Source organism: Aquarana catesbeiana, linkage group LG01, assembly GCF_042186555.1.
Source record: "Aquarana catesbeiana isolate 2022-GZ linkage group LG01, ASM4218655v1, whole genome shotgun sequence".
Lineage (NCBI taxonomy): Eukaryota > Metazoa > Chordata > Amphibia > Anura > Ranidae > Aquarana > Aquarana catesbeiana.
In genome coordinates this window covers 946,878,986-946,901,973 of record NC_133324.1, presented here as the reverse complement: position 1 = coordinate 946,901,973, position 22,988 = coordinate 946,878,986, and the positions used below count along the sequence as shown (strand labels likewise).

The following is a 22,988-nucleotide window of genomic DNA, read 5'->3' as shown; positions in this document are numbered from 1 at the left end:
AATTAATGTTCTCTGCATCTACATCCCAGGCAAATGCAATACTCTGGCCGATGCACTACCTGTTTTAACTCTGCGTCATTCTTTTCGCAGGGATCTGGAACCGACTCAACCATGTTTTTTATCCCACATTGGTCGTAGCTAACCTCAGATTAAACAACACCTTCACAATGCTACCTGCCTTATTACTCTATCATTTCCTCACAACACCCTGAAGGCCTACCGTACTGCCTGGAAAATCTATGACAGGTTCCTAGCCTCAAACCCTGGGGCAGTATCAGGAGATCTCCATCACATCCTGGCCTTCATATCATTATGCCACACACAGTTGGCATTTTCACACAATACCATTAGACTCTACTTAGCTGGCATCCAGCATTTCATCTCCTTACAAAATCCTACCAAACCATCTTTGGTTGCCGCCCATGCGGTCAAGACCATCCTGCGCAGTAGTCACAGGCAACTCCAAATCAATAGTAAACGCCTACCTGCGATCAGCGCCATATTCAGAGACATGTCTACCATCCTGTCGTGTTCCCCTTTGGGTTAATTTCAGCCTGGTCATTCACACAGCCATCTACTTGGCTTTCTGCGGCTTCTTACGCCCCAGTGAATTCACAGTCACCGGCCCCAGTTGTAATATGTTACGTAGACGCCACCTGACACGCCACCAAAGTTACTTCATCCCGCACCTCATGGTGTCTGAAACACAACAGTCTGGTCCTGGTGTAGATATCATACTTCCCAGACTCGCAACGCCTGGTGCCCTGTGGCCATTCTAGACCAGTTATTAGCTCATCTGCCCGACCTCTCAGAGGACAGCCATTACTACCGTTCCCTACTAGCCCTCTAAGTAGCAACAAGTTCACTAGACACTCTCGAATTCTTTTGCCCAACTTAGGCCTTGACCCCGGCCAATTTTCTGGAAATTTTTTCACATTGGAGTAGCATCAGCAGCCTCACGAAACGGGGTCCCTGACCACGTCCTCAAGAAGATGGGCAGGTGGAAATTCACTTGCTTCGCTCGATACATCCCCAATCTGCAAGCTGTAAGGTCATGAGCCTTCAGCCAGCTTGCCCTGTAGTATGGCAGTAAACATAAATAAATAATTACCTCCCTAACCAAGTCTTTTTGCGCCGCCTAGCAGACCTGGGTTTACTGTACAGCAGGCCAGGGCACACTTCAGGTCTATTTATGTTGTTAGTCTTGTGACGTGTTTTATGTGCTTCATATCTCTCAGGACGGAGGGCTCCGACCATAAATGGGAAGGCCAGTATGCTGGCCTGAAATTATGGGAGGAGCCCGGAGGGTATTTAACCAGACCACCCACAATGATCAGTGTCGGTTCCAGTGTGCGGTACCCACCCACCCATTCCCCATCTCAGGGTACTTCTCCTAAAAAACATCCAATTACATTTTTAGGGTATGCGCCCTTCTCTTGGCATACCGCCCAGCAGACCTGGGTTTACCATACAGCAGGCCAGGGCACACTTCAGGTCTATTTATGTTGTTAGTCTTGTGATGTGTTTTATGTGCTTCATATCTCTCAGGACGGAGGGCTCCGAATAAAAATATATATATATATATATATATATATATATATATATATATTACACACACCCACTGTATTCAGTTTAGCTAGATCCGTTCCTGTTATTCTCTTCCTACAGATAGGCAGGCAGGTGTTTTTACAGTATTTACAGCTACCTGAAGACAATTGCTGTTGTTCTGATCCTATTAATACCGCAGGCAGCTACAGTATTTACAGTTAGCGTACTGTGTCCTCTGCACAGTGTGCACCTAAAGCTACCTGAAGAAAATTGGTGGTGTTGTTCTGATCCTATTAGTACCACAAGCAGGCAGCTGCAGTATTTACAGTTAGTGTACTGTGTCCTCTGCACAGTGTGCACCTAAAGCTACCTGAAGACAATTGCTGGTGTTCTCATACTAATAATACTACAGGCAGGCAGTTGATTCTGCTAGCTGCAGTATCCGTGTGTATATGTATATGTGTGTGTGTGTATATATGTATATATGTATGTATGTATATGTATGTATGTATATGTATGTATGTATGTATGTATGTATGTATGTATGTATGTATGTATGTATGTATGTATGTATGTATGTATATATATGTGTATATATATATATATTATACACATCCCAGCTTTGTGCAGCTAAATCTCACTGCAGGCCATTAGTATGTCTGGAAGGCCAACAAGGAGAGGCAGAGGGTCACAAGCCAATAAAAGAGGGCAAGCAGGCTCTGTGTCTAGAGGCAACAGTGCTGGTCGTGGAGACTGTGCATCCTCATCAGCACATGGCCGTGGGACACGCCTGTCCTCTTTTTTTTTTTTTTCGGCAGCTGGCCGTGTTGAGCCGCAACATGCCGAAGACTTGGTAGAGTGGATGACCAAGCTGTCCTCATCCTCCTCATCCTCTCTCACCCAGGCTCAGAGTACTTTGTCTGGCAAAGTAGCTGCCAACGCGGCCTGTTCCCTCGGCTCAATGGCATCAGTGACTCCTTCCCTAGCCCCACCATGATCTCCTGAGGAGTCCCCCGAACTGTTTGACCACAGTGTTGGGTACATGCTCCAGGAGGATGCCCAGCGTTTTGAAGGCTCCGATGATGGTATCCAGCTAGAGGAAGGCAGTAACATGAGCCCAGAGAGAGGGGGTGCCCAAGAAGGACAGCAATCTGGCAGTCATGTTCCCCCAGCTGCAGCATACTGCCAGGTTTTCTCCAGTGATGAGGAGGGAGGGGATAATGAGGTCACTGACTCCACGTGGGTGCCTGATAGGAGAGAGGAGGAGGCACATCTCCAACGAGGCAGGATGCCCTCCAGGGGCCAGCTTAAGGGCAGCACACCGACTGCATCACACCGCAGAGCTCCGCATGTGCAGGGCGCTGCTGTCTCTGCGCGTTATTCCAAAAGTTCTTTGGTGTGGGCCTTTTTTGAGACGAGTGCATCAGATCCCACCACTACTATTTGCAACATATGTCTCAAGCATATCTCGCGTGGCCAAAACATCACCCGCTTGGGCACCACATGCTTGACCAGATATATGTCGACCTGCCATTCAGTTCATTGGCAAGCGTACCTAAAAGACCCACACCAAAGAACAAAGCGGACCTCTCCTTGCTTCTCATCAGCTGGGATCTCCAACCCCACTATACCTTCAGTCCTCTCTGAAACCTGCACTGAGAGGAATGAAGGTGTAGTATTAGGTGTGTCACAGCCAAGTACTTGCGGGCAATCTGCTATCAGTACACCAACGTCAGATTGTACCAGACAAAAAACGAAAAAACTACTGTTTTTAAAACTTTTTTTGCATTGATACATGTCCCCTGGGGCAGGACCCGGGTTCCCAAACCCTTTTTAAGAGAATAACTTGCATATTAGCCTTTAAAATGAGCACTTTTGATTTCAAACATTCGAGCCCCATAGGCTTTAATGGGGTTCTAAAGTTTGTGTGAACTTTCGGTCCGTTCGCAGGTCCTGGTGCGAACCGAACCGGGGGGGTGTTCGGCTCATCCCTACTGACAAACTTCACAGCAGGCTGATCAAAGCAAAACAGAGAGCACTAGATGGTGCTCGATTGCTAATGCAGATGGGCGCTGAGAGTAGCCATGCCCCTACGTATTTCGTCAGCAGTGACGTCTTCTGGGGTTATGAGCCACACACAGCATCCCTCTGTCTCATTATAAATATACTCTATTAATATAATATACCGTATTTATCGGCGTATAACACGCACTTTTTTTCCCCTTAAAATCAGGGGAAAATCGTGGGTGCGTGTTATACGTCGATCCCCGCTATTTTGTGAACTATCGGAGCGATCGCCGCTGACATTCACACAGCGTGTATTTTTAAATATGGCACTGCGGAGTTCGGAGGGACTCGGGGGCGCTCGTTCAGCTGAACGAGCGCCGCCGAGAACACAGTGACTGGGCGGAGCCGAGATACACATAGCCAAGGGTTCTCGGCTCTTCTCGGCGCCGTTCAGTCCCGCCATTGGACCTCTGTTATGTCCATCATAGGGACTGGGCGTGACTGTGAACGGCGCCGAGAAGAGCCGAGAACCCTCGGCTATGTGTATCTTGGCTCCGTCCAGTCACTGTGTTTTTTTTCTTTTTATTATGACATAAGGACATTTATATGTGCACTGTGTTTATTTGCACGTTAGTTGTTACCTTCATGCATGGTTAAGTGTTGGATATATACCCGTAATTTATTAAATGCTGTTTCATATTGCACTTTTTGGCACTTTATTTGCTGTTCATACTGAAACATTTATGTTTAAATATTTGCTGTCCCATATTGCACTTCATAGTTTGCTGTCTCATATTGCAATTTTTTTGCACAATACTCATCAGATCTATACTGCTGCTTTGATATATGTATATTGTGATACTAATACTAATACTATTTTTTTTTTTTTTTTTTTTTTTTTTTTTTTTTTTTTTTTTTTTTAGCAAGCTGCTTTTTGAACTTTATTTACACTTTTTTATTTCTACAAATAACATACTTCCTATACCCTCATGTCTACATTTTTTTTTTTTCTCCACTGTGGGAAGCCATGGTTTTCACCCAGGCTAGACTTTAAACATGTCTTGCTTTGTTCATCACCATTACATGGTGGATGGATCGGACTAGTATTTTGCATAATAAAGAAAATATTGTGCTTTTGTTTAACCACTTGCCGACCGCCTCACGCCTATATACGTGAGCAGAATGGCACGGGCAGGCAAAATCACGTACCTGATACGTGATGCCTTCCCGCGGGCGGGGGGTCCGATCGGACCCCCCCCCCCGGTGCCATAGGCGGTCGGCTCTTGTTCGCGGGCGATGAAAGGTCAGGGGGAGGCCATCCATTGATGGCCACCCCCTCCCGATCGCTCCCAGCGAATCAAATGCTTCCTCTCCCTCTGTAATGTAAACAGAGGGAGAGGAAGTGATGTCATCCCTCCTCGAGCCGGTCTTTTCGTCCCAGCGCCGAGGAGAGAAGACATCCAAGTAAGTGCACCAACACTACCCTTCCAGTAGAACACGCAGGCACACCTTTCACCCCCCTGTACCCCCTGTCACTCTGATACCAATAGCAGTTTTTTTTTTTTTTTTTGCATTGGTGTCAGTTTGTGACCGTTATAAGTGTTAGGGCAGTTAGGTTAGCCCCCTTTAGGTCCAGGGTACCCCCCTAATAAAGGTTAACCCTGTGATCACCCCCCGTCGCCAGTGTCGCTAAGCGATCGTTTTTCTGATCGCTGCATTAGTGACACAGGTGACGCTAGTTAGGGGAGGTAAGTATATAGGTTCGCTGTGAGTGTTTTATAGCGACAGGGACCCCCATATACTACCTGCTAAAGGTTTTAACCCCTTGATTGCCCCCTAGTTAACCCTTTCACCAGCGATCACCGTATAAGTGTTACGGGTGATGCTGGTTAGCTAGTTTGTTTTTTGTAGTTTATTATAGTTTATTATAGTTATAGTTTTAGGGCACCCGCCGTTTATTACCTTATAAAGGTTTAACCCCCTAATTGCCCGGCGGTGATAGAAGTTACGTTTTTAGGATCAGATAAGGTCTGCGTCGCCCCAGGCAGCGTCAGGTTAGCGCCAGTACTGCTAAAACTCACGCACGCAGCATACACCTCCCTTAGTGCTATAGTATCTGAACGGATCGATATCTGATCCGATCAGATCTATACTCCCCAGCAATTTAGGGTCCCCCAAAAAAACGCAGTGTTAGCGGGATCAGCCCAGATACCTGCTAGCACCTGCGTTTTGCAGTCAGGCCTGATCCCTGCGATCGCTAACAGTTTTTTAGTAGCGTTTTGATACAGTCGCTGACAGTCAGGAGCTTTTTTGTCTGTGAGTCTCACTAGTGTACCCCTAAATTTAGAGCCCAAAATGGCAAATCGAAGGTACACTAGTGAAGAGGCCTACACGTTTCTGAGCATGACAGATAGTGAAGAGGAAGTCACTCATCTGTCAGATTCAGGCTCAGAATACGATCCTGTAGAGGACAGCGGCTCCATGACAGATAGCTCTGACGACGGAGTTGTGGTCCCTGCTAGAGTCAGGCGTACCAGACCCCGAACTTCTTCTTCTGTCCTTGAAGTGCAAGAACCGCAGGGCTCTCGTATGGAGCAGAGAAGTACTAGTGCCACTACTCCTTCTGATGAACTGGCAAGCACCAGCGGCCTAGTACACCCTGGTCGTACATCCAGCACTGCAGTATCACGTGGTGACGTGGCGAGTCCCATAAGTGCAGTTCAAGCTGGCGAGGTGGCAAGCACAAGTAGTGTCCCGCTGCCACCAAGAAGACAAACACAGGCCTGCCGTGCCCATAGTGCCCTTCCTGCTGCATTCGCCAATCCGAATTGGGAACCCACCACTTCTGCAGCACCCGTACTTCCCCCTTTCACTGGCCAACCCGGAATTCAGGTGGAAACAGTTGACTTTATGCCACTGGATTTTTATTCGCTGTTTTTCACCGAAGATCTCTATAGATCTATTGTGGACCAAAGCAATTTGTACGCTGGTCAACACATCGCCACTATTCCCCAGTCCACCCTTGCCAGAGATTGGAAACCAATTACGGTTTCCGAATTTAAGATCTTTCTGGGCCTTTCCCTCCTCATGGGCTTGAATAAAAAGAGTGAGTTGCGGTCATATTGGTCCACTGACCCAATTTACCATTCGCCCTTGTTCTCTGCTTCCATGGCCAGGGCACGATACGAGCAGATTTTGCGGTTCATGCACTTCAACGACAATGAACTCTGTCGTCCTCGTGGAGACCCTGGATACGATCGGCTCTACAAAATTCGGCCCCTCGTAAACCACTTCAACCAACGTTTTGCAGACTTGTTTACCCCCCATCAAGTTGTCTGCGTTGATGAGTCCCTGATTAAGTTTTCTGGCCGCTTGTCATTCAAACAGTACCTTCCCAGCAAGCGTGCCAGATACGGGGTCAAGATGTATAAGCTCTGTGACAGGGCCACAGGCTATACATGTAGTTTTATGGTTTACGAGGGAAGAGATAGTCACATAGAGCCGACAAACTGCCCTGACTACATAGGAAGCGCTGGCAAGATAGTGTGGGACTTGGTGTCACCCTTATTCGGAAAGGGGTACCACTTGTACGTGGACAATTATTACACGAGCGTGCCACTTTTTAGTCACTTGTTTGATCATCAGATTGGAGCATGTGGCACCGTGCGATCTAATCGCCGGGGCTTTCCCCAGCGGCTTGTAGATTCCCGTCTTAGGCTGGGGGAGAGAGCCTGCTTGAAGTATAATAACTTGCTCGCTATGAAGTGGAGGGACAATAAGAATGTTTTCATTCTTACCTCCCTTCATGCAGACACGACGGTCCAAATTCCTACGGCGACTGGTGTTGTGGAGAAACCCCTCTGTGTCCACGAATATAACCTTAATATGGGAGGGGTGGACCTCAAGGACCAGTTGTTGGCGCCGTACCTAATTGCCCGTAAGGCCAGACGCTGGTACAAAAAAGTGTCTGTTTATTTATTTCAATTGGCTTTGCTGAACGCTCATGTGCTATACAGAGCTTCAGGACGGACTGGATCCTTCCTTAAATTCCAGGAAGAGATCGTCAGAGCCCTTCTGTTTCCAGACGGTGCTCTACCTCACCTTCCCCAACCAAATGCAGTAAGCTGGCTGCATGAGAGGCATTTTCTTTATGCCCTCCCGAGTACCCCTACCCAACGAACCCCCCAAAAAAGATGTTGTGTCTGCAGCAAGCGCGGATTTAGGCGTGACACCCGGTATTATTGTCCCCTCTGTCCTGGCAGTCCTGGTCTTTGCATTGGTGAATGTTTTGAACGCTACCATACACTAGCGGAGTATTAGCGTAGGGTACAGCACTGCACAGACTAGGACACACTTTCACAGGGTCTCCCAAGATGCTGTCGCATTTTGAGAGACCCAAACCTGATACCAGTTAAAAAAGTTAAAGTTACAAAAAAAAGTGAAAAAAAACACAAAAAAATATATAAAATAAAAAAAAACAAAAATAGTTGTTTTATTATTCTCTCTCTATTCTCTCTCTATTCTGCATTCTATACTGCAATGTTTTATTGTTATGTTTTTATCATGTTTGCTTTATAGGTATGCAATTTTTTTTATACTTTGTTTTTTTTATTGTTAACCACTTTTTTGTTTTCAGGTACGCCATTCAGCTGCAGAGCGGATTTATTTATCTTGACAGCAACAGTGTTTGCTCCCACGATACATAAAGCCGTGACTCCAGCGCTGTCGGAGATGATTTCACCACCACAGTTACATACTTCAGCATATATGCCGAAGCGTGGGGGCAGTAGTGGGTGGAGGAGCGATTTGCTCCTGCCTTTTGCGGGAGGATGCCCCCATGCTTCGGCATATATATATTTTAGGTAGGTACAGGTTGCGTTAAATGTTTTATTTTTTACTATGTTTTTTTTTTTTTTTTTTTGTATTTTGCTTTGCAGGTATGGTAAGTATTACTGTTATACTGTAATGTTACTTTGTTTTTTGTTAACCATCATTTGCTTAGCAGGTACACCATTCAGTTGCAGCGCGGATTTATTTATCTTGACAGCAACAGCGTTTGCTCCCACGATACATAAAGCCGTGACTCCAGCGCTGGCATGCCAGGACAGTTCAAAACCCCCCCAAATGACCCCATTTTGGAAAGTAGACACCCCAAGCTATTTGCTGAGAGGCATGTCGAGTCCATGGAATATTTTATATTGTGACACAAGTTGCGGGAAAAAGACAATTTTTTTTTTTTTTTTTTTGCACAAAGTTGTCACTAAATGATATATTGCTCAAACATGCCATGGGAATATGTGAAATTACACCCCAAAATACTTTCTGTTGCTTCTCCTGAGTACAGAGATACCACATATGTGTGAGACTTTTTGGGAGCCTAGCCACGTACGGGACCCCGAAAACCAAGCACCGCCTTCAGGCTTTCTAAGGGTGTAAATTTTTGATTTCAGTCTTCACTGCCTATCACAGTTTCGGAGGCCGTGGAATGCCCAGATGGCACAAACCACCCCCAAATGACCCCATTTTGGAAAATAGACACCCAAAGCTATTTTCTGAGAGGTATAGTGAGTATTTTGCAGACCTCACTTTTTGTCACAAACTTTTGAAAATTGAAAAAAGAAAAAAAAAATATGTTTTTCTTGTCTTTCTTCATTTTCAAAAACAAATGAGAGCTGCAAAATACTCACCATGCCTCTCAGTAAATGGCTTGGGGTGTCTACTTTCCAAAATGGGGTCATTTTGGGGGGTTTTGTGCAATCTTGGCATTTTATGGCCTTCGAAACTGTGATGGGTAGTGAGGAGTGAAATCAAAAATTAACGCTCTTAGAAATCCTGAAGGCAGTGATTGGATTTCGGGGCCCCGTATGAAGCTAGGCTTCCAAAAAGTGCCACTCATGTGGTATCCCCGTACTCAGGAGAAGCAGCAGAATGTATTTTGGGGTGTAATTCCACATATGCCCATGGCATGTTTGAGCAATATATCATTTTGTGACAACTTTGTGCAAAAAAAATAAAAATAAAAAAAAAAAAATTGTCACTTTCCCGCAACTTGTGTCAAAATATAAAATATTCCATGGACTCAACATGCCTCTCAGCAAATAGCTTGGGGTGTCTACTTTCCAAAATGGGGTCATTTGGGGGGGGTTTGTGCCATCTGGGCATTTTATGGCCTTCAAAACTGTGATAGGTAGTGAGAAGTGAAATCAAAAATTTATGCCCTTAGAAATCCTGAAGGCGGTGCTTGGTTTTCGGGGCCCCGTACGCGGCTAGGCTCCCAAAAAGTCCCACACATGTGGTATCCCTGTACTCAGGAGAAGCAGCTGAATGTATTTTGGGGTACTATTCCACATATGCCCATGGCCTGTGTGAGCAATATATCATTTAGTGACAACTTTTTGTATTTTTTTTTTTTTTTTTTTTGTCATTATTCAATCACTTGGGCCAAAAAAAAAAAATATTCAATGGGTTCAACATGCGCCTCAGCAATTTCCTTGGGGTGTCTACTTTCCAAAATGGGGTCATTTGGGGGGGTTTTGTACTGCCCTGCCATTTTAGCACCTCATGAAATGACATAGGCAGTCAAACTAAAAGCTGTGTAAATTCCAGAAAATTGTACCCTAGTTTGAAGACGCTATAACTTTTGCGCAAACCAATAAATATACGCTTATTGACATTTTTTTTTTTTTACCAAAGACATGTGGCCGAATACATTTTGGCCTAAATGTATGACTAAAATTGAGTTTATTGGATTTTTTTTTTATAACAAAAAGTAGAAAATATCTTTTTTTTTTTTTTTTTTTTTTTCAAAATTTTCGGTCTTTTTCCGTTTATAGCGCAAGAAATAAAAACGGCAGAGGTGATCAAATACCATCAAAAGAAAGCTCTATTTGTGGGAAGAAAAGGACGCAAATTTCGTTTGGGTACAGCATTGCATGACCGCGCAATTAGCAGTTAAAGCGACGCAGTGCCAAATTGTAAAAAGTGCTCTGGTCAGGAAGGGGGTAAATTCTTCCGGGGCTGAAGTGGTTAAGGACAAGGACACAGCATTTCTGGCAAGATCAACAGGTATTTTTTTGAAAACGTTCTTAGCCTGAAAAGGAAAAACTAATTTAGCCACCTCATCTACAACATAAGTACAGATAAGCTCCAATATAAAATGTTTTTTGATTAAGATACAATTTAACGCAGTATTGAGAGGTTATAGTATGCACTATATTACCAAAAGTATTGGGACGCCTGCCTTTACACACACACATGAACTTTAATGTCATCCCAGTCTTAGTCTGTAGGGTTCATAACTGAGTTGGCCCACCCTTTGCAGCTATAACAGCTTCAACTCTTCTGGGAAGGCCATCCACAAAGTTTAGGAGTGTGTCTTTTGGCATGTTTGACCGTTCTTCCAGAAGTGCATTTGTGAGTTCAGGCACTGATGGATGAGAAGGCCTGGCTCGTAGTCTCCACTCTAATTCATCCCAAAGGTGTTTTATCTGCTTGAGGTTAGGACTCTGTGCAGGCCAGTCATGTTCCTCCACCTCAAACTCGCTCCTCCATGTCTTTATGGTCCTTGCTTTATGCACTGGTGCTCAGTCATGTTGGAACAGGAAGGGACCACCATCCCCAAACTGTTCCCACAAAGTTGGGAGCATGAAATTGTCCAAAATGTTTTGATATGCTGAGAGTTCCCCTCAGTGGAACTAGAGGGCCAAGACAAACCCTGAAAAACAAACCCACACCATAATCCCCCCTCCACCAAATGATTTTTACCAGTGCACAAAAGTTTATTTTCTATTCTATTCTGCTTTATTCTACTCTATTCTTTTATTTTCTATTTGATTATATTCCTTTATATTCTGTTCTATTGTATTGTATTTCATTATTTTATGTTCTACTCTATTCTTTTCTATTCTATAAAGCAGCCTAAGTAGGAAACATCTTCTTTCACTTTTATAGCTTACTGTATTGATTGCAATATGTTTCACAATCGAATTCAAATTATATTTCAAATTCAAATTTGGATAATGCATTTCCTTATTTCGGATTTGTTGAAATTTGTTACTATTATTGGTTGAGCTGGTAGACTTGTGTATTTTTTCAACTAAACTAACTATGTAACTATTGCGATTTGGAAATTCGGATACATCCAAATCTCTGAAGAGCAAAAATGTAATCCGAACTTCAGTTCGTAACAAAACAAATCGCACATGTCTAGTGAAAACAACATACCTGGAGCTGGGACATCCCTGCGCATAGGAGGACCCTCCACACGTGTCTTAGTGTCCTTGTTGACAGCTACATAGGCTGTGAGAGAGGAGACAACACCAGACTGCAGACTGGTCTCCAAGATCTTCTTCTTCACATCTTCAGATAGTGACTCTGTTCCATGTTCCAGTTCAGAGATCAGAGTTTTGGCTGCCAGCCTGTGAATTGCAGGCCTGGAAAAGAATTGACAGTGCATGAGGAAACCCAGAGCATGGCCATTAGTGGATGGTGGCTGAGGATACCAGAGATCACTTTAATGGTGTTCAAACAAATTTTTTCTGCTGCAAACCGAACAGGGGGGGTGTTTGGCTCATCCCTAGTGGTGACTCTAAATAGATAACCAAGGAAATGTTTCAAAAATAATGTGAGGTGTTTCAAATACTAAATATTGACCTTTCCGCGTTCTGCACTTTCAGGGGGAAACGAAGATCATTCTTTATGATTTCATCTTTAAAATTGTACTGCAGACAGACCTCACCGTCAGCTTCATTCTCCACCTAGGAAATATTTAAAGAAAGTGTAAATCACTTCAAGCTCCGAGTCATTATATATAATGGATAACATACAGTGTAAATGGGCGTTAGACCCCTTTCACACTGGAGTGTTTTGCAGGCGCTATAGAGTTAAAAATAGCGCCTGCAAAACGCCCTAAAACAGCTGCTCTATTCATTCCAGTGTGAAAGCCCGAGGGCTTTCACACTGGAGCAGTGCGCTGGCAGGGAGTCAAAAAAAAGTCCTGCCAGCAGCTTCTTTGGAGCGGTGAACTCACTGCTCCTCCACCGCTCCTCCCCATTGAAATTAATGGGGCACCGCTGCAGCGGCATTTTGCGAGTGGATTTAACCCCTTTTTGGCCGCTAGCGGGGGTTAAAACCTCCCTGTTAGCGGCCGAATAGCGCTTCTAAAACGACGGTAAAGCGGCGCTAAAAATAGTGCCGATTTACCGCTGATGCCTGGGCGTTGGCAGTGTGAAAGGGGTCTTAGGTTTAAGTTAAACGCCTAGTAACCTTGTTCTCACAGTCCCATTTAGCAAGGCAGGTGGGATTTAACTAATAAAGATGTAAGATGCAGCCCAAGGAATAGATGCTTTTCACACCCAAAGCTCTATAAATCCTCCAGTACCTAGCACAGAATTTGTAAAGATTCTGAGATGCTCCTCTTATGGTACTTCGTTTTGTTGTGATCTTGGAACATATTGCATATTTATTAAATTCCACCCACCCACACCTTAAACCATAGCCATCTTCACAGAAAGCCTGCCTACTCTGTATATACGTTGTCCACTTTCCCTCAGATTGGGTCTTTTGTACCACCAGCAAAGCCTATAATCGATCTGGAAATATACCCAGACCTCTTCATTTCTGCCAAACCCCATCCCACCCCAACTTTGTAATCTTCATTTAAAAATATTTTTCTGCAGCCTTGAAACTGAAGAAACACATTCTTCCCTGGGCTCACAGACCTTTCCCTTCAGCTGAGCATAGACAATAGATCTTTGACCGTGGAAGATGGCAGTTGGGACTTTGGACAGGACGATGGCTTCCACACTGGAAGGAAGGGTCCATTTTAGAGAGATGTCCTTCACAGAGGGCTGTAAGGAGCATTTTAGTGCCCGAAGAACCTAGAGAGTAAAGTAAAAAGAAACAGAAAAAATAAGTGTGACTTAAAAGTAGAACTTGGGCCACAAATAACAAGATAAAAATGAAAAACAGACTTTAATGCAATATCCACCTTCAATTCAGAGATTTTCCCACAGCACTTTTTTTCTGTCACCAGATGTCCTCAGTCTGATGGCCAACATCATTCAACCCACTTGCTTTGAACCCAGGTCCTCCTAAGCCCCAGTTTGTGACTGGACAGTGAAAGGAGAAGCAGCACCGTGGTCACCTCATCTTTCTGTCATTCAGGATAGGGGGGGTGTATGAATGGGAGTTGCCTATATGGCAAACCTGAATGGCATACACAAACTTATAAATGAATCCCAGCTTTCTTACTACTTTATAACTTTAAGATTAAGGTTCATCTTCCTGGTGGGGTGAACTGAGTACCTTTTTATATCCTTCACCCTACCGGATTTGGATCTACCCAAGGTGAATCCTGCCTGTTCATGGTTTGCGGTCCTGACAAACTAATACAGGATTATGCAGGGTCAAATGCTTTGTAACCATAATGCACTGCAAAGGCCTTTTGTTCTTAGGTCATCTGGCTTAGGAAAGGCAATTACTGCGGCTTTGTTTGTGTGATTTTTATTTTATGTTGGGGTGTTCAAAGTGCAGCATCATTTGCCTGGGTAAGAGTCTGGTTGGAATATTAAGGTAAACCCTATATGTTTGCCCCTTTTACACTGGAGCGTTTTGCAGGCACTATAGCATTAAAAATAGCGTCTGCAAACTACCCTAAAACAGCTGCTCCATTCACTCCAGTGTGAAAGCCTGAGGGCTTTCACACTAGAGCGGTGCACTGGCAGGACATCGGAAAAAGTCCTGCCAGCAGCTTCTTTAGAGCGGTGAACTCACCGCTCCTCCACCGCTGCTCCCCATTGAAATCAATGGGGCAGCGCTGCAATTTGCCGGCGGATTTAACCCCTTTTCAGCAACTAGCGGGGGGTTAAAACAGCCTGCTAGCGGCCGAATAGCGCGCTAAAAATAGCACTGCTTTATTGCTGACGGCACAGTGTGAAAGGGGTCTTAATGTGGAATTTAAGGATGTGTTTTGTGGGATTTTTTTTTCTTTTTTTTTCGGGAGGGAGGGTAAGGGTTATTAGAAGTTTCATGTGAACTGTGTTGGAGTTTGTTGATAAAGTGGTGTGTGTAATAATTTTTAAACAAAATTTATAATAAAAAAAAAAAAGAATATATGAAAAAAATAAAAAAAAAAGAAGGGAAACCCTATACCGCTTTCCCCACCCGTTTTTCTTTTATTCCTACATTCAATGTGTTTTAAATCTTAGGGGGATGCTGCAGTTGTATGTAATCTAAGCTAATTTAAAAAGAAAAAAAAAATTCTACAGCCAAATATGTGCTGCCAGTGTATGCTGTCACTGAGACTGTCTGTGATAACACTGGTCCATAACACTACATACAGCTTCAAGGCATTCCCCAACCATGGTATTTAACCACTTGCCGACCGGATCACGCCGATATACTTCGGCAAAGTGGCACGTTCCCGCAAATTGCTGTATGGGTAAGTGGTCCCCTTTAAGAGCCGCCGGAGGCGCGCGCCCTACGGCACTGCGTGGGACCCGATGCTCGTGGCCGGCAGGCACGTTTGCCGCCGGCCACCCGCAATTGAGGGAAGCTAGAACGGGTATTTGTATGTGTAAACACACAAATCCCTGTTCTGTCAGGGGAGAGGAGACATAGTGTTTGTTCCTACTAAGTAGGAACAGCGATATGTCTCCTCCCCCAGTCAATCCCATCCCCATACAGTAAGAAACACTAACTAGGAAACAGAGTTAACCCCTTCTCTGCCAGTGACATTTACACAGTAATCAGTGCATTTTTATAGCACTGATCGCAGTATAAATGTCAATGGTCCCAAAAATGTGTCAAGAGTGTCCGACCTGTCCTCCGCAATGTCGCAGTACCGCTAAAAATCGCAGGTCACTGGCATTACTTGCGCAAACCAATCAATATACGTTTATTGCAATTTTTTACCAAAAATATGTAGAAAAATACATATTGGCCTAAACCGATGAACAAATTTGTTTTTTACAAACATTTTTGGGGATTTTTATTATAGCAAAAAGTAAAAAAATAGCTTGTTTTTTTTTTTCAAAATTGTCGCTTTTTTTTTTTTTTTGTTTATAGCGCAAAAATTAAAAACCGCAGAGGTAATCAAATACCACCAAAAGAAAGCTCTATTTGTGGTGTAAAAATAAGAGGTCAATTTTTTTGGGGTACAGCGTCGCACGACTGCGCAATTGTCAGTTAAAGTGACGCAGTGCTGTATAGCAAAAAATGGCCTGGTCATTAAGCAGGAAAACCTTCTGGTCTGTAAGTGCTTAAAGGATTTATGTGTTTTAAACATTGCCCTTGAAGCCTCATGAAAAGACTCTCTCCCCAGGGTACATTATTTTTTAAAACTTTTTTTTTTTTTTTTTTTTTTTGGCACTGGTACATTTCTACCATAGTAGTGCTCAGCCCCCCCAGCACTTTTATTAACAATAAACATGCTCAGAACTAACAAGATTCCCCTCTCATAGACGTCCCTGAGGTTCAATTGCCAAGTCTGAATTTTAAGACTAAGCAGGATTCAATAAACCCTTCTCAAATTGAACCGGGCAGACTCGCTTTTCCCTACTCCTCGAATGAAAAAAATACCTCTTTTAAATCACTGAGTGGTACTGTGGATACAGAACCAATAGCAAAGTGCCACGCCCTAAAGAATTGTATATATGTACATAAAAAATACAAAAATATAATTAAATATATAGCGTATAAAAATGACATAGTCTAAAAACTCCACATTGATAGTACAGTGTGTACAGTAAAAAGCAATATTGCTACTGTAGGAACTAAATATAACTTGCACCAGGACAGGATAATGAATAAAAATTCAATCCATATATTGTGTATTTCCAGAAGTGTGGTTCAGAAACCGGTGAGTGGTCTGATGAGGATAGATAAGTGCTGCTCTACATGTTGCGCGTTTTGTGAACGCTTCTTCAGGAGCATGTACAAAAACTCATAATGTGGAGGGAATCCAGCTGGCATTCATTGTATTAACCCCTGATATCTCCTACTACTACAATCTTCTTCTGAGTTTACTGGTTCAACCTATTGCCTTTATTACATATATTTACCAGTGTGTACCTGCTTGGCCAATTTTGGTATAGGTTTTAATTACGTGTGGCAGCCAGGATCATTCTGCGTCGCTACCATTCTACTATGAAGCCCTTTGCCCGTTTGGGCTTTACCGTGCTGTTCTTTTAATTATGTATTTTCCCTCCACATTATGAGTTTATGTACATGCTCCTGAAGAAGTGTTCACAAAACGCGCAACATGTAGAGCAGTGCTCATCTATCCTCATCAGACCGCTCACCTGTTTCTGAACCACACTTCCGGACATACACAATATATGGATTGAATTTTTATTCATTATCCTGTCCTGGGGCAATTTATATTTAGTTCCTACAGTAGCGGTATTGCTTTATACTGTATACAATGTACTATCAATGTGGAGTTTTTAGACTATGTAATTTTTATATGCTATATATTCAATAAAATTATATTTTTGTATTTTTTATGTGTTGACTGTGCCTAAAAAGTCCAAACCCTATTTCCAATCTTCCCCTACTCCTCACCCTCTACATTGTCCCAAACTTTTTATACAGTTCTACGTGGGGGGCAAAAAAAAATTTGAATCTTTGCCCCCCCCCCTCCCACAGCCTGATCTCAATCCAGCAATGTGCACAAGAGCAGAGACTCTGTCTGCTCTCTCCCTTCTCATTGGATTAGAGACAGCAGCGGGAACTATTGGCTCCTGCTGCTGTCAATCACAGCCAGTGAGGAAGGAGCGGGTAGAGGACCTGGGAAGAGGATCGGGACTGCTCAGTGCAAAAACTTTTGCACAGAGCAGGCAAGTATAACATGTTTGTTATTTTAAAGAAAAAAATATGTTTACAATCACTGTAAAGTGGTTGTTAACCCACTTCTATGAAATCTTCTTATCACCTCTGTACCTTTTTAATAAGATGTGTCCCTGTGCCTGCGTTCTGTAAAAAATCTGCCTATCAGTACCAATATAAGCTCCACTCTGGGCGCACAGCTGATTCCTCTCCTCCTTCGCTCTCAGGCTCACAGCTGCAGTGGGCCGGGCCGAGCCGTCCCACTAACGTCAGCCGGGGAGGAGGGGGAGAGAGGAAAGCGAGAGCCGACAATCAGCTGAGCGTCTGGAGCCGAGCTCATACAAGGTACAGATCGGCAGATTTTTCTACATTAAACAGGCACAGGGACACATGTTATTAAGGCACAGAGGGGATAAGAAAGAAGACTTCATAGCAAAAACAAGAGGAGCGGGGGAGTCTGCTACAAGCAGGGGAGGGGAGGGGAGGGGAGGAGGACAGAGGACACAGACACAGGGAGAGCTGCAGATAGGAGGCTGCAGATGATGGAATCACGCAAACGGACCACGATATCAGGGTTCAGCAGCCATTATGATTGTGGTCTGTTTGCAGAGGGGAGGGTATAGTGAGGCAGGATCAGACATGGTTTTTAGGTGATACAGAGGGCCAAATGACACAGCACAAGCACTGTGCTTTATAACATGCTTTACAGGAATAGGATCTGTTTTTTTGGGGGGGTTAACAAACGCTTTAAGCTTTCAAGTTGTCCATTTTCTGCATTTGGAAGATTTATTCTCGTTTTTGTGTTCTAGAAGCATACGCTGTATATGCAGGTCTCCAGTATACTCATACCTTGGGTTGCATGCGGTCTTTTCCAGTGATAAACTCAAAGGTTCCACTTCCTGCCCGGGCCATGCCTTTAATAAGGGATGTGGAGGCTCCTTCACCGATCCCAAATGTAAAACACCTGCAAAGATCAAATTAAGTTTTAATAAGTCCTTGTTATTGGCTGTACAGGACAATAACAACTGAAAGCTCTCTAGCATCAGGCCATTTTGATAAGCAAAGATTTGGTACTTCCTGATGGTCCTGAAGCTAGCCTGTCCCTTTCTTCCTTTTGCACATTTCTATTGGCCAGTGAGGCAACCTATTATAGTGCTGGGCTAGTAGCAGAGTGTGTGCGTGCATGGGTAGGCTCGGAGTGTGCCTGCCAGAATGTTCCTCTGTCTCGCTAGCAGGTGGCAGAATTCTCAGGCCATTTTTAAAAAGGCAGGTGGTGGAGGATGATTGGACTCCATATTATTATACCGAGGGGCAGAATGCAGTGGGCAGATTTTCATCTTACATAGAAGGGTGGAATATTTATAATTACCGGTGTTTTTTAGAATTTCTCTGAACTTTGTTGATCACTTGCTTTGTGTTCCCAACTTCTCCGTCCGTGAAGACAAAAAGCTGAAGAGAGGACAGAGAAGGGATCAGATACAACAGAATGAGGCAAAGCTGAACAAACCACACTGGATCCAGCATGCTGCAAGTATTAATAGAACAACAGAGGTCATCAACACAGTTTACCAGCTTGCTACCCAGTGTACATACGTTGTATATAAATGGCTGCAGCTATGGTTCTGGTACCATTTTTTTTTTTGAGACGGTGATTGTCATTCCTGCAAACGTGATCAGAAGGGCTTTACAGCTCCTTGATCACTTTTACAGCGCTTGGAGGAGGCTGCCCCCTCCCACCACTGCCAGCCGCCTCTGGAGTCCAGGACCTCTGTTCCCTGATCTCTGTGACAAATGAAGCCAGAACCAAAAGAGAATTTAATCACTTCTGGTTTCAGAGCCATCACTCGGAGGAAGGAGATGGGTCCCTGAAATGCGTTAGTCTGCCGACATCGCCAAGTTTGGTCATCCAGCGCCACGTTGATTGACCATCAGAGAGTGTCTTGCATTGTACTTCTTTTGTTTGTGAGTATTAATTTGGCTATTTGGTTTCCTTTAACAAACCTTGGGTAATGTACTATGCGTTTGCGTTCCCTGTGTGTTCTTTTATCAGAGCTGTCACTCCCTGGCTGATACAGCCAAGGAAACAGCTAATCAAACAGGTCTGTGTTTGATAAGCTGCCTTGGAGGCCATAAGAGGCCATAAGGAGTATATGTCACTGCCCAGAGCTATCACAAGGGATGTGTTCACCTCTTGTGATAGCAATAAAGTTAAATGAAAAAAGAAAAATGTAAATTAAAACAAAATAAATAAATCACCCCTATGGAGGCCATAAGAGGCCATAAGGAGTACTTGTCACTGCCCAGAGCTATCACAAGAGATGTGTTCACCTCAATAAAGTTAAATGAAAAAAGAAAAATGTAAATTAAAACAAAATATATAAATTACCCCTATGCTCATGCTCAAATGCAAACGCTCCTGTAGGTCGGGCATGTATATGTAAACAGTGATTGCACCACACATAATGTATTACTGAGAACATCAGAGTGAGAGCAATAATTCTAGCAGCATAGCTCACGTTTAAAGTGGAATTCCACCCACTTTTACAACTCTTCAGCATCCCTCACTAAACTGTGTACTGTAAACGAATTGGATATTTTTTTATTTTTTTTCTCAACACCTACTGTATATCTGCTGTATTCATTTTTCACTTTCTCCTTCCTGGCCGTGGCCCATCGCATCATTTCCTGTTTGCAATGCCTTCTGGGAAGGGGTGGCAACTTTCTCTGACACTGCCGTTGCTATGGAAACCTGACCTGAAACCTATTACACTGCTTGTGCTGCATTGAGCATGTGCGAGATCTGCAAGGATGAGATCCAGGAAGAAATACAGTCTGGCTTCAGATGCCTACACTTAAGATGGCCACAGCCTGCTGTAAGTTTATAAAAAAACAAACTACTGCGATAAACTAACAAAACATACCTTATTTTACAGACTAACTTTACTAGAATACATTAAGCTTGTGTATTATAGGGGTATTTTTATTTAAAAAGTATAATTTAGGCCGGAACACCACTTTACCTTTTAAATTGATAACTTGTAAAAGCTTTTAATTTGTTGTCTATGGACAATTTTAGGTACTATAGTATGTTGCCTATCCAGGAGACATATGCCATTTTAAATCTTGACACGTTTGGTATCTATTTACTCGACGCAACATCATCTTTTATATTTTACAAAAAAACAGGGTATTGTGTTGTGTTTGTGTGCACTAAAATTCATTCAAGGGTATCTTTTCCTAAAAATTTGCGTTATAAATGGCTGCGCAAATATCATGTTACACAAAAAAAATTACAACAGCCACCACTTTATTCTCCAAGGCCTCTTCTTTCAGGAAAATATATAAAGTTTGAGGGTTCTAAGTAATTTTCTGGCAAAAAAAATGCAGTTTTTAACATTTATGTGAAAAATTAAGGCATTCCCCATTGTAGGCGAACGGTTAAACTTTAATTTACTGTTTTGCTATACAATATATGGCAGTCCGGGCCAGGTTTTCTTGGAAGCAGGCACACTAATGATGCAGGTGTGTACTGCATTCATCTTAGAATCATAAGTAAAGGTGAGTGCCCCACCCTCCTGAGGGGGTCAGTGACTGCAAGGGAGCTGTGAGAGGTGCACGTTGCACCATACTGTCCAAACACAAGACAGATTGAGGCATGAGCCTGAGAGAGACAGTCTGGGAGAGATGGAGCAGCTTGGATGCTGTAGTAAAGGCGCAGAGCTTAGGTACAACAAGCATGCATGAGCACTGGATGTGTTTGTTGGTCAGAGAGATCAAAATTACTAAGTTGAGCAGTAGAGCTGCATAGAGAGCATCTGGCATGGAGCAAACTCACGGTTTGGCACTACCAATGAGCTACAAAATTCCCAAATTTCAGGCAAAATTCAAAGTCATACATAAGGTAATAAGCTCTGTAACCCCATAACCCAAGAAACTCTCCTCTTTCACACTTAACACTGAATAGCAGCTAGTCTACCAAATGTTATATAGCCTCTCTGACCTGCCGGGGGTGCTCAGCTCTCCCGACTGTTTGGTAGATCTTTATTAGAGGTTGGAGAATTTCTGTTCCTCCAAAGCTGGCATCCATTTCATTCACCTTCTTCACCGCCTCCTCCATAGACTGCTGTGTGTACTCCACACTCTCCCTGGGAAACATTTAACAAGGTCATGTTATACAGTTTATACAATTTTTTTACTTTATTATAAAAACACATTTCTTGAAGTTCATTGAGGGACACAGGAATTTAGGTGCAGTTGGGTTATCCTGCTGACTACAGGAGAAATTAGACATGGGTAATTAAAAATTAAGTAGGCCAGCCCAGTATAACCTCCTACTCCCTTAATGTTGTTGAAAAAGCAGTACTGACAGCGTGACCAAAGACACAGAGGGGTGGACCTGTGTCCCTCAGCAAATTCCAAGAACTGGATTTTAAGGCAAGTACAAAAATCCCATTTTCTTTCTCATTCATTGAGGGACACAAGAATTCAGAAACTGTCGGGAAGTCCAAAAGCAGCCCAATTGAGGGGTGGTCAACAGCAAAAAACACTATTAGACTGCTTTGCTTGCGTCTATCTAGCAAGGTTACTTTGTGGTATAAGCAAGGAAGCTGAGACTTCTGCAGTGTGTAAATGTGCTTTTACTATACAAAGATGCTGTACATGCAAAACTATTACAAAATTAGGAATACAATACAAGACTGACAGATCTCTATAACAAGCAAAATGCCTAGTAAATGAACAGCCTATGGTCTATAACAGTACAAATACACTTAAAGGTTACTTAACTCTTGGTTACTGTATGTTCGTGATCTCCATTGGCAACGATTCTCCTTGAGACCAGGCACATTTCTTGTATCATGAGTGGCTTTAGATCTTAAAGCATGATGATGTGTGTGTCACTAGCTTATGCCTGAATCTCCTTTTATGTGTCAGGCTGTTTACCATAGTTACCAAACAACAGAAAACACACCTGTTTACTGTAGCTGTAGAAACAATGGACTGTTAAAACTGTCATTTGAATACAACAATGTTATCTACGTACCCATTGTGTGCAGCAGCATTTGTTTGAGAAATATCAACTCATGAGCAACCACTATTGTCCCATGTAATGTTATGTCTGATTATTATAAAAAATCATATTTTAACAATCGCAACACATTCTGCCCTAGATTTTTTTTTTTCCTTTCAGACTCCATACAGAAAATCACTGTATCACTCAATCAAACCAGCTGCCTGTGGATGGTATGGGATGTGGCACAACCAGTACACTCCAGAATCTTTGGCCCACTGCTGTACTGTTGATCCGGTGAAGTGTGAGCCATTATCACTTTGGACTTGTTTGGGACAGCCATAAGCAATGACAAGTTTCTGGAGCAGTTGAAGCGTTGCGGCTTGATCTGCACGTTTGCAAGGATGAACAAGCATAAGTCCTGAATAGGTGTCCACTGCAGTGCAACAATATCTCAGTCCATTGTTTCCCCGGGGCAGGGGACCGATGAAGTAAATATGCCAGATCTCTGCAGGCCTCTCGCCCCTCTTAATCGACCCGGTGGAGTACTTTTGCAATGGCCATTGTCGCACTTCTCCACACACTGTACAGTTCCCTA

At 43.4% G+C, this 22,988-nt stretch overlaps 2 protein-coding genes across 2 annotated transcripts in view; both read right to left on the bottom strand.

Annotated features, from left to right (window-relative positions):
- Positions 1–22,988, bottom strand: part of LOC141121389 (von Willebrand factor A domain-containing protein 5A-like) — a gene marked incomplete in the record, with an annotated part of 791,688 nt that overhangs the window by 649,628 nt on the left and 119,072 nt on the right.
- LOC141128246 (von Willebrand factor A domain-containing protein 5A-like) overlaps positions 1–22,988 on the bottom strand; it is a 192,922-nt gene that overhangs the window by 90,080 nt on the left and 79,854 nt on the right. Inside the window, exons 8-13 of the mRNA XM_073615442.1 lie at positions 21,383–21,527; positions 18,752–18,831; positions 18,232–18,346; positions 13,275–13,433; positions 12,208–12,311; positions 11,694–11,987 (exon numbers count right to left, since the gene is read on the bottom strand). Coding sequence (XP_073471543.1) covers positions 11,694–11,987; positions 12,208–12,311; positions 13,275–13,433; positions 18,232–18,346; positions 18,752–18,831; positions 21,383–21,527 — 897 coding nt within the window. The remainder of the gene's footprint in view (positions 1–11,693; positions 11,988–12,207; positions 12,312–13,274; positions 13,434–18,231; positions 18,347–18,751; positions 18,832–21,382; positions 21,528–22,988) is intronic.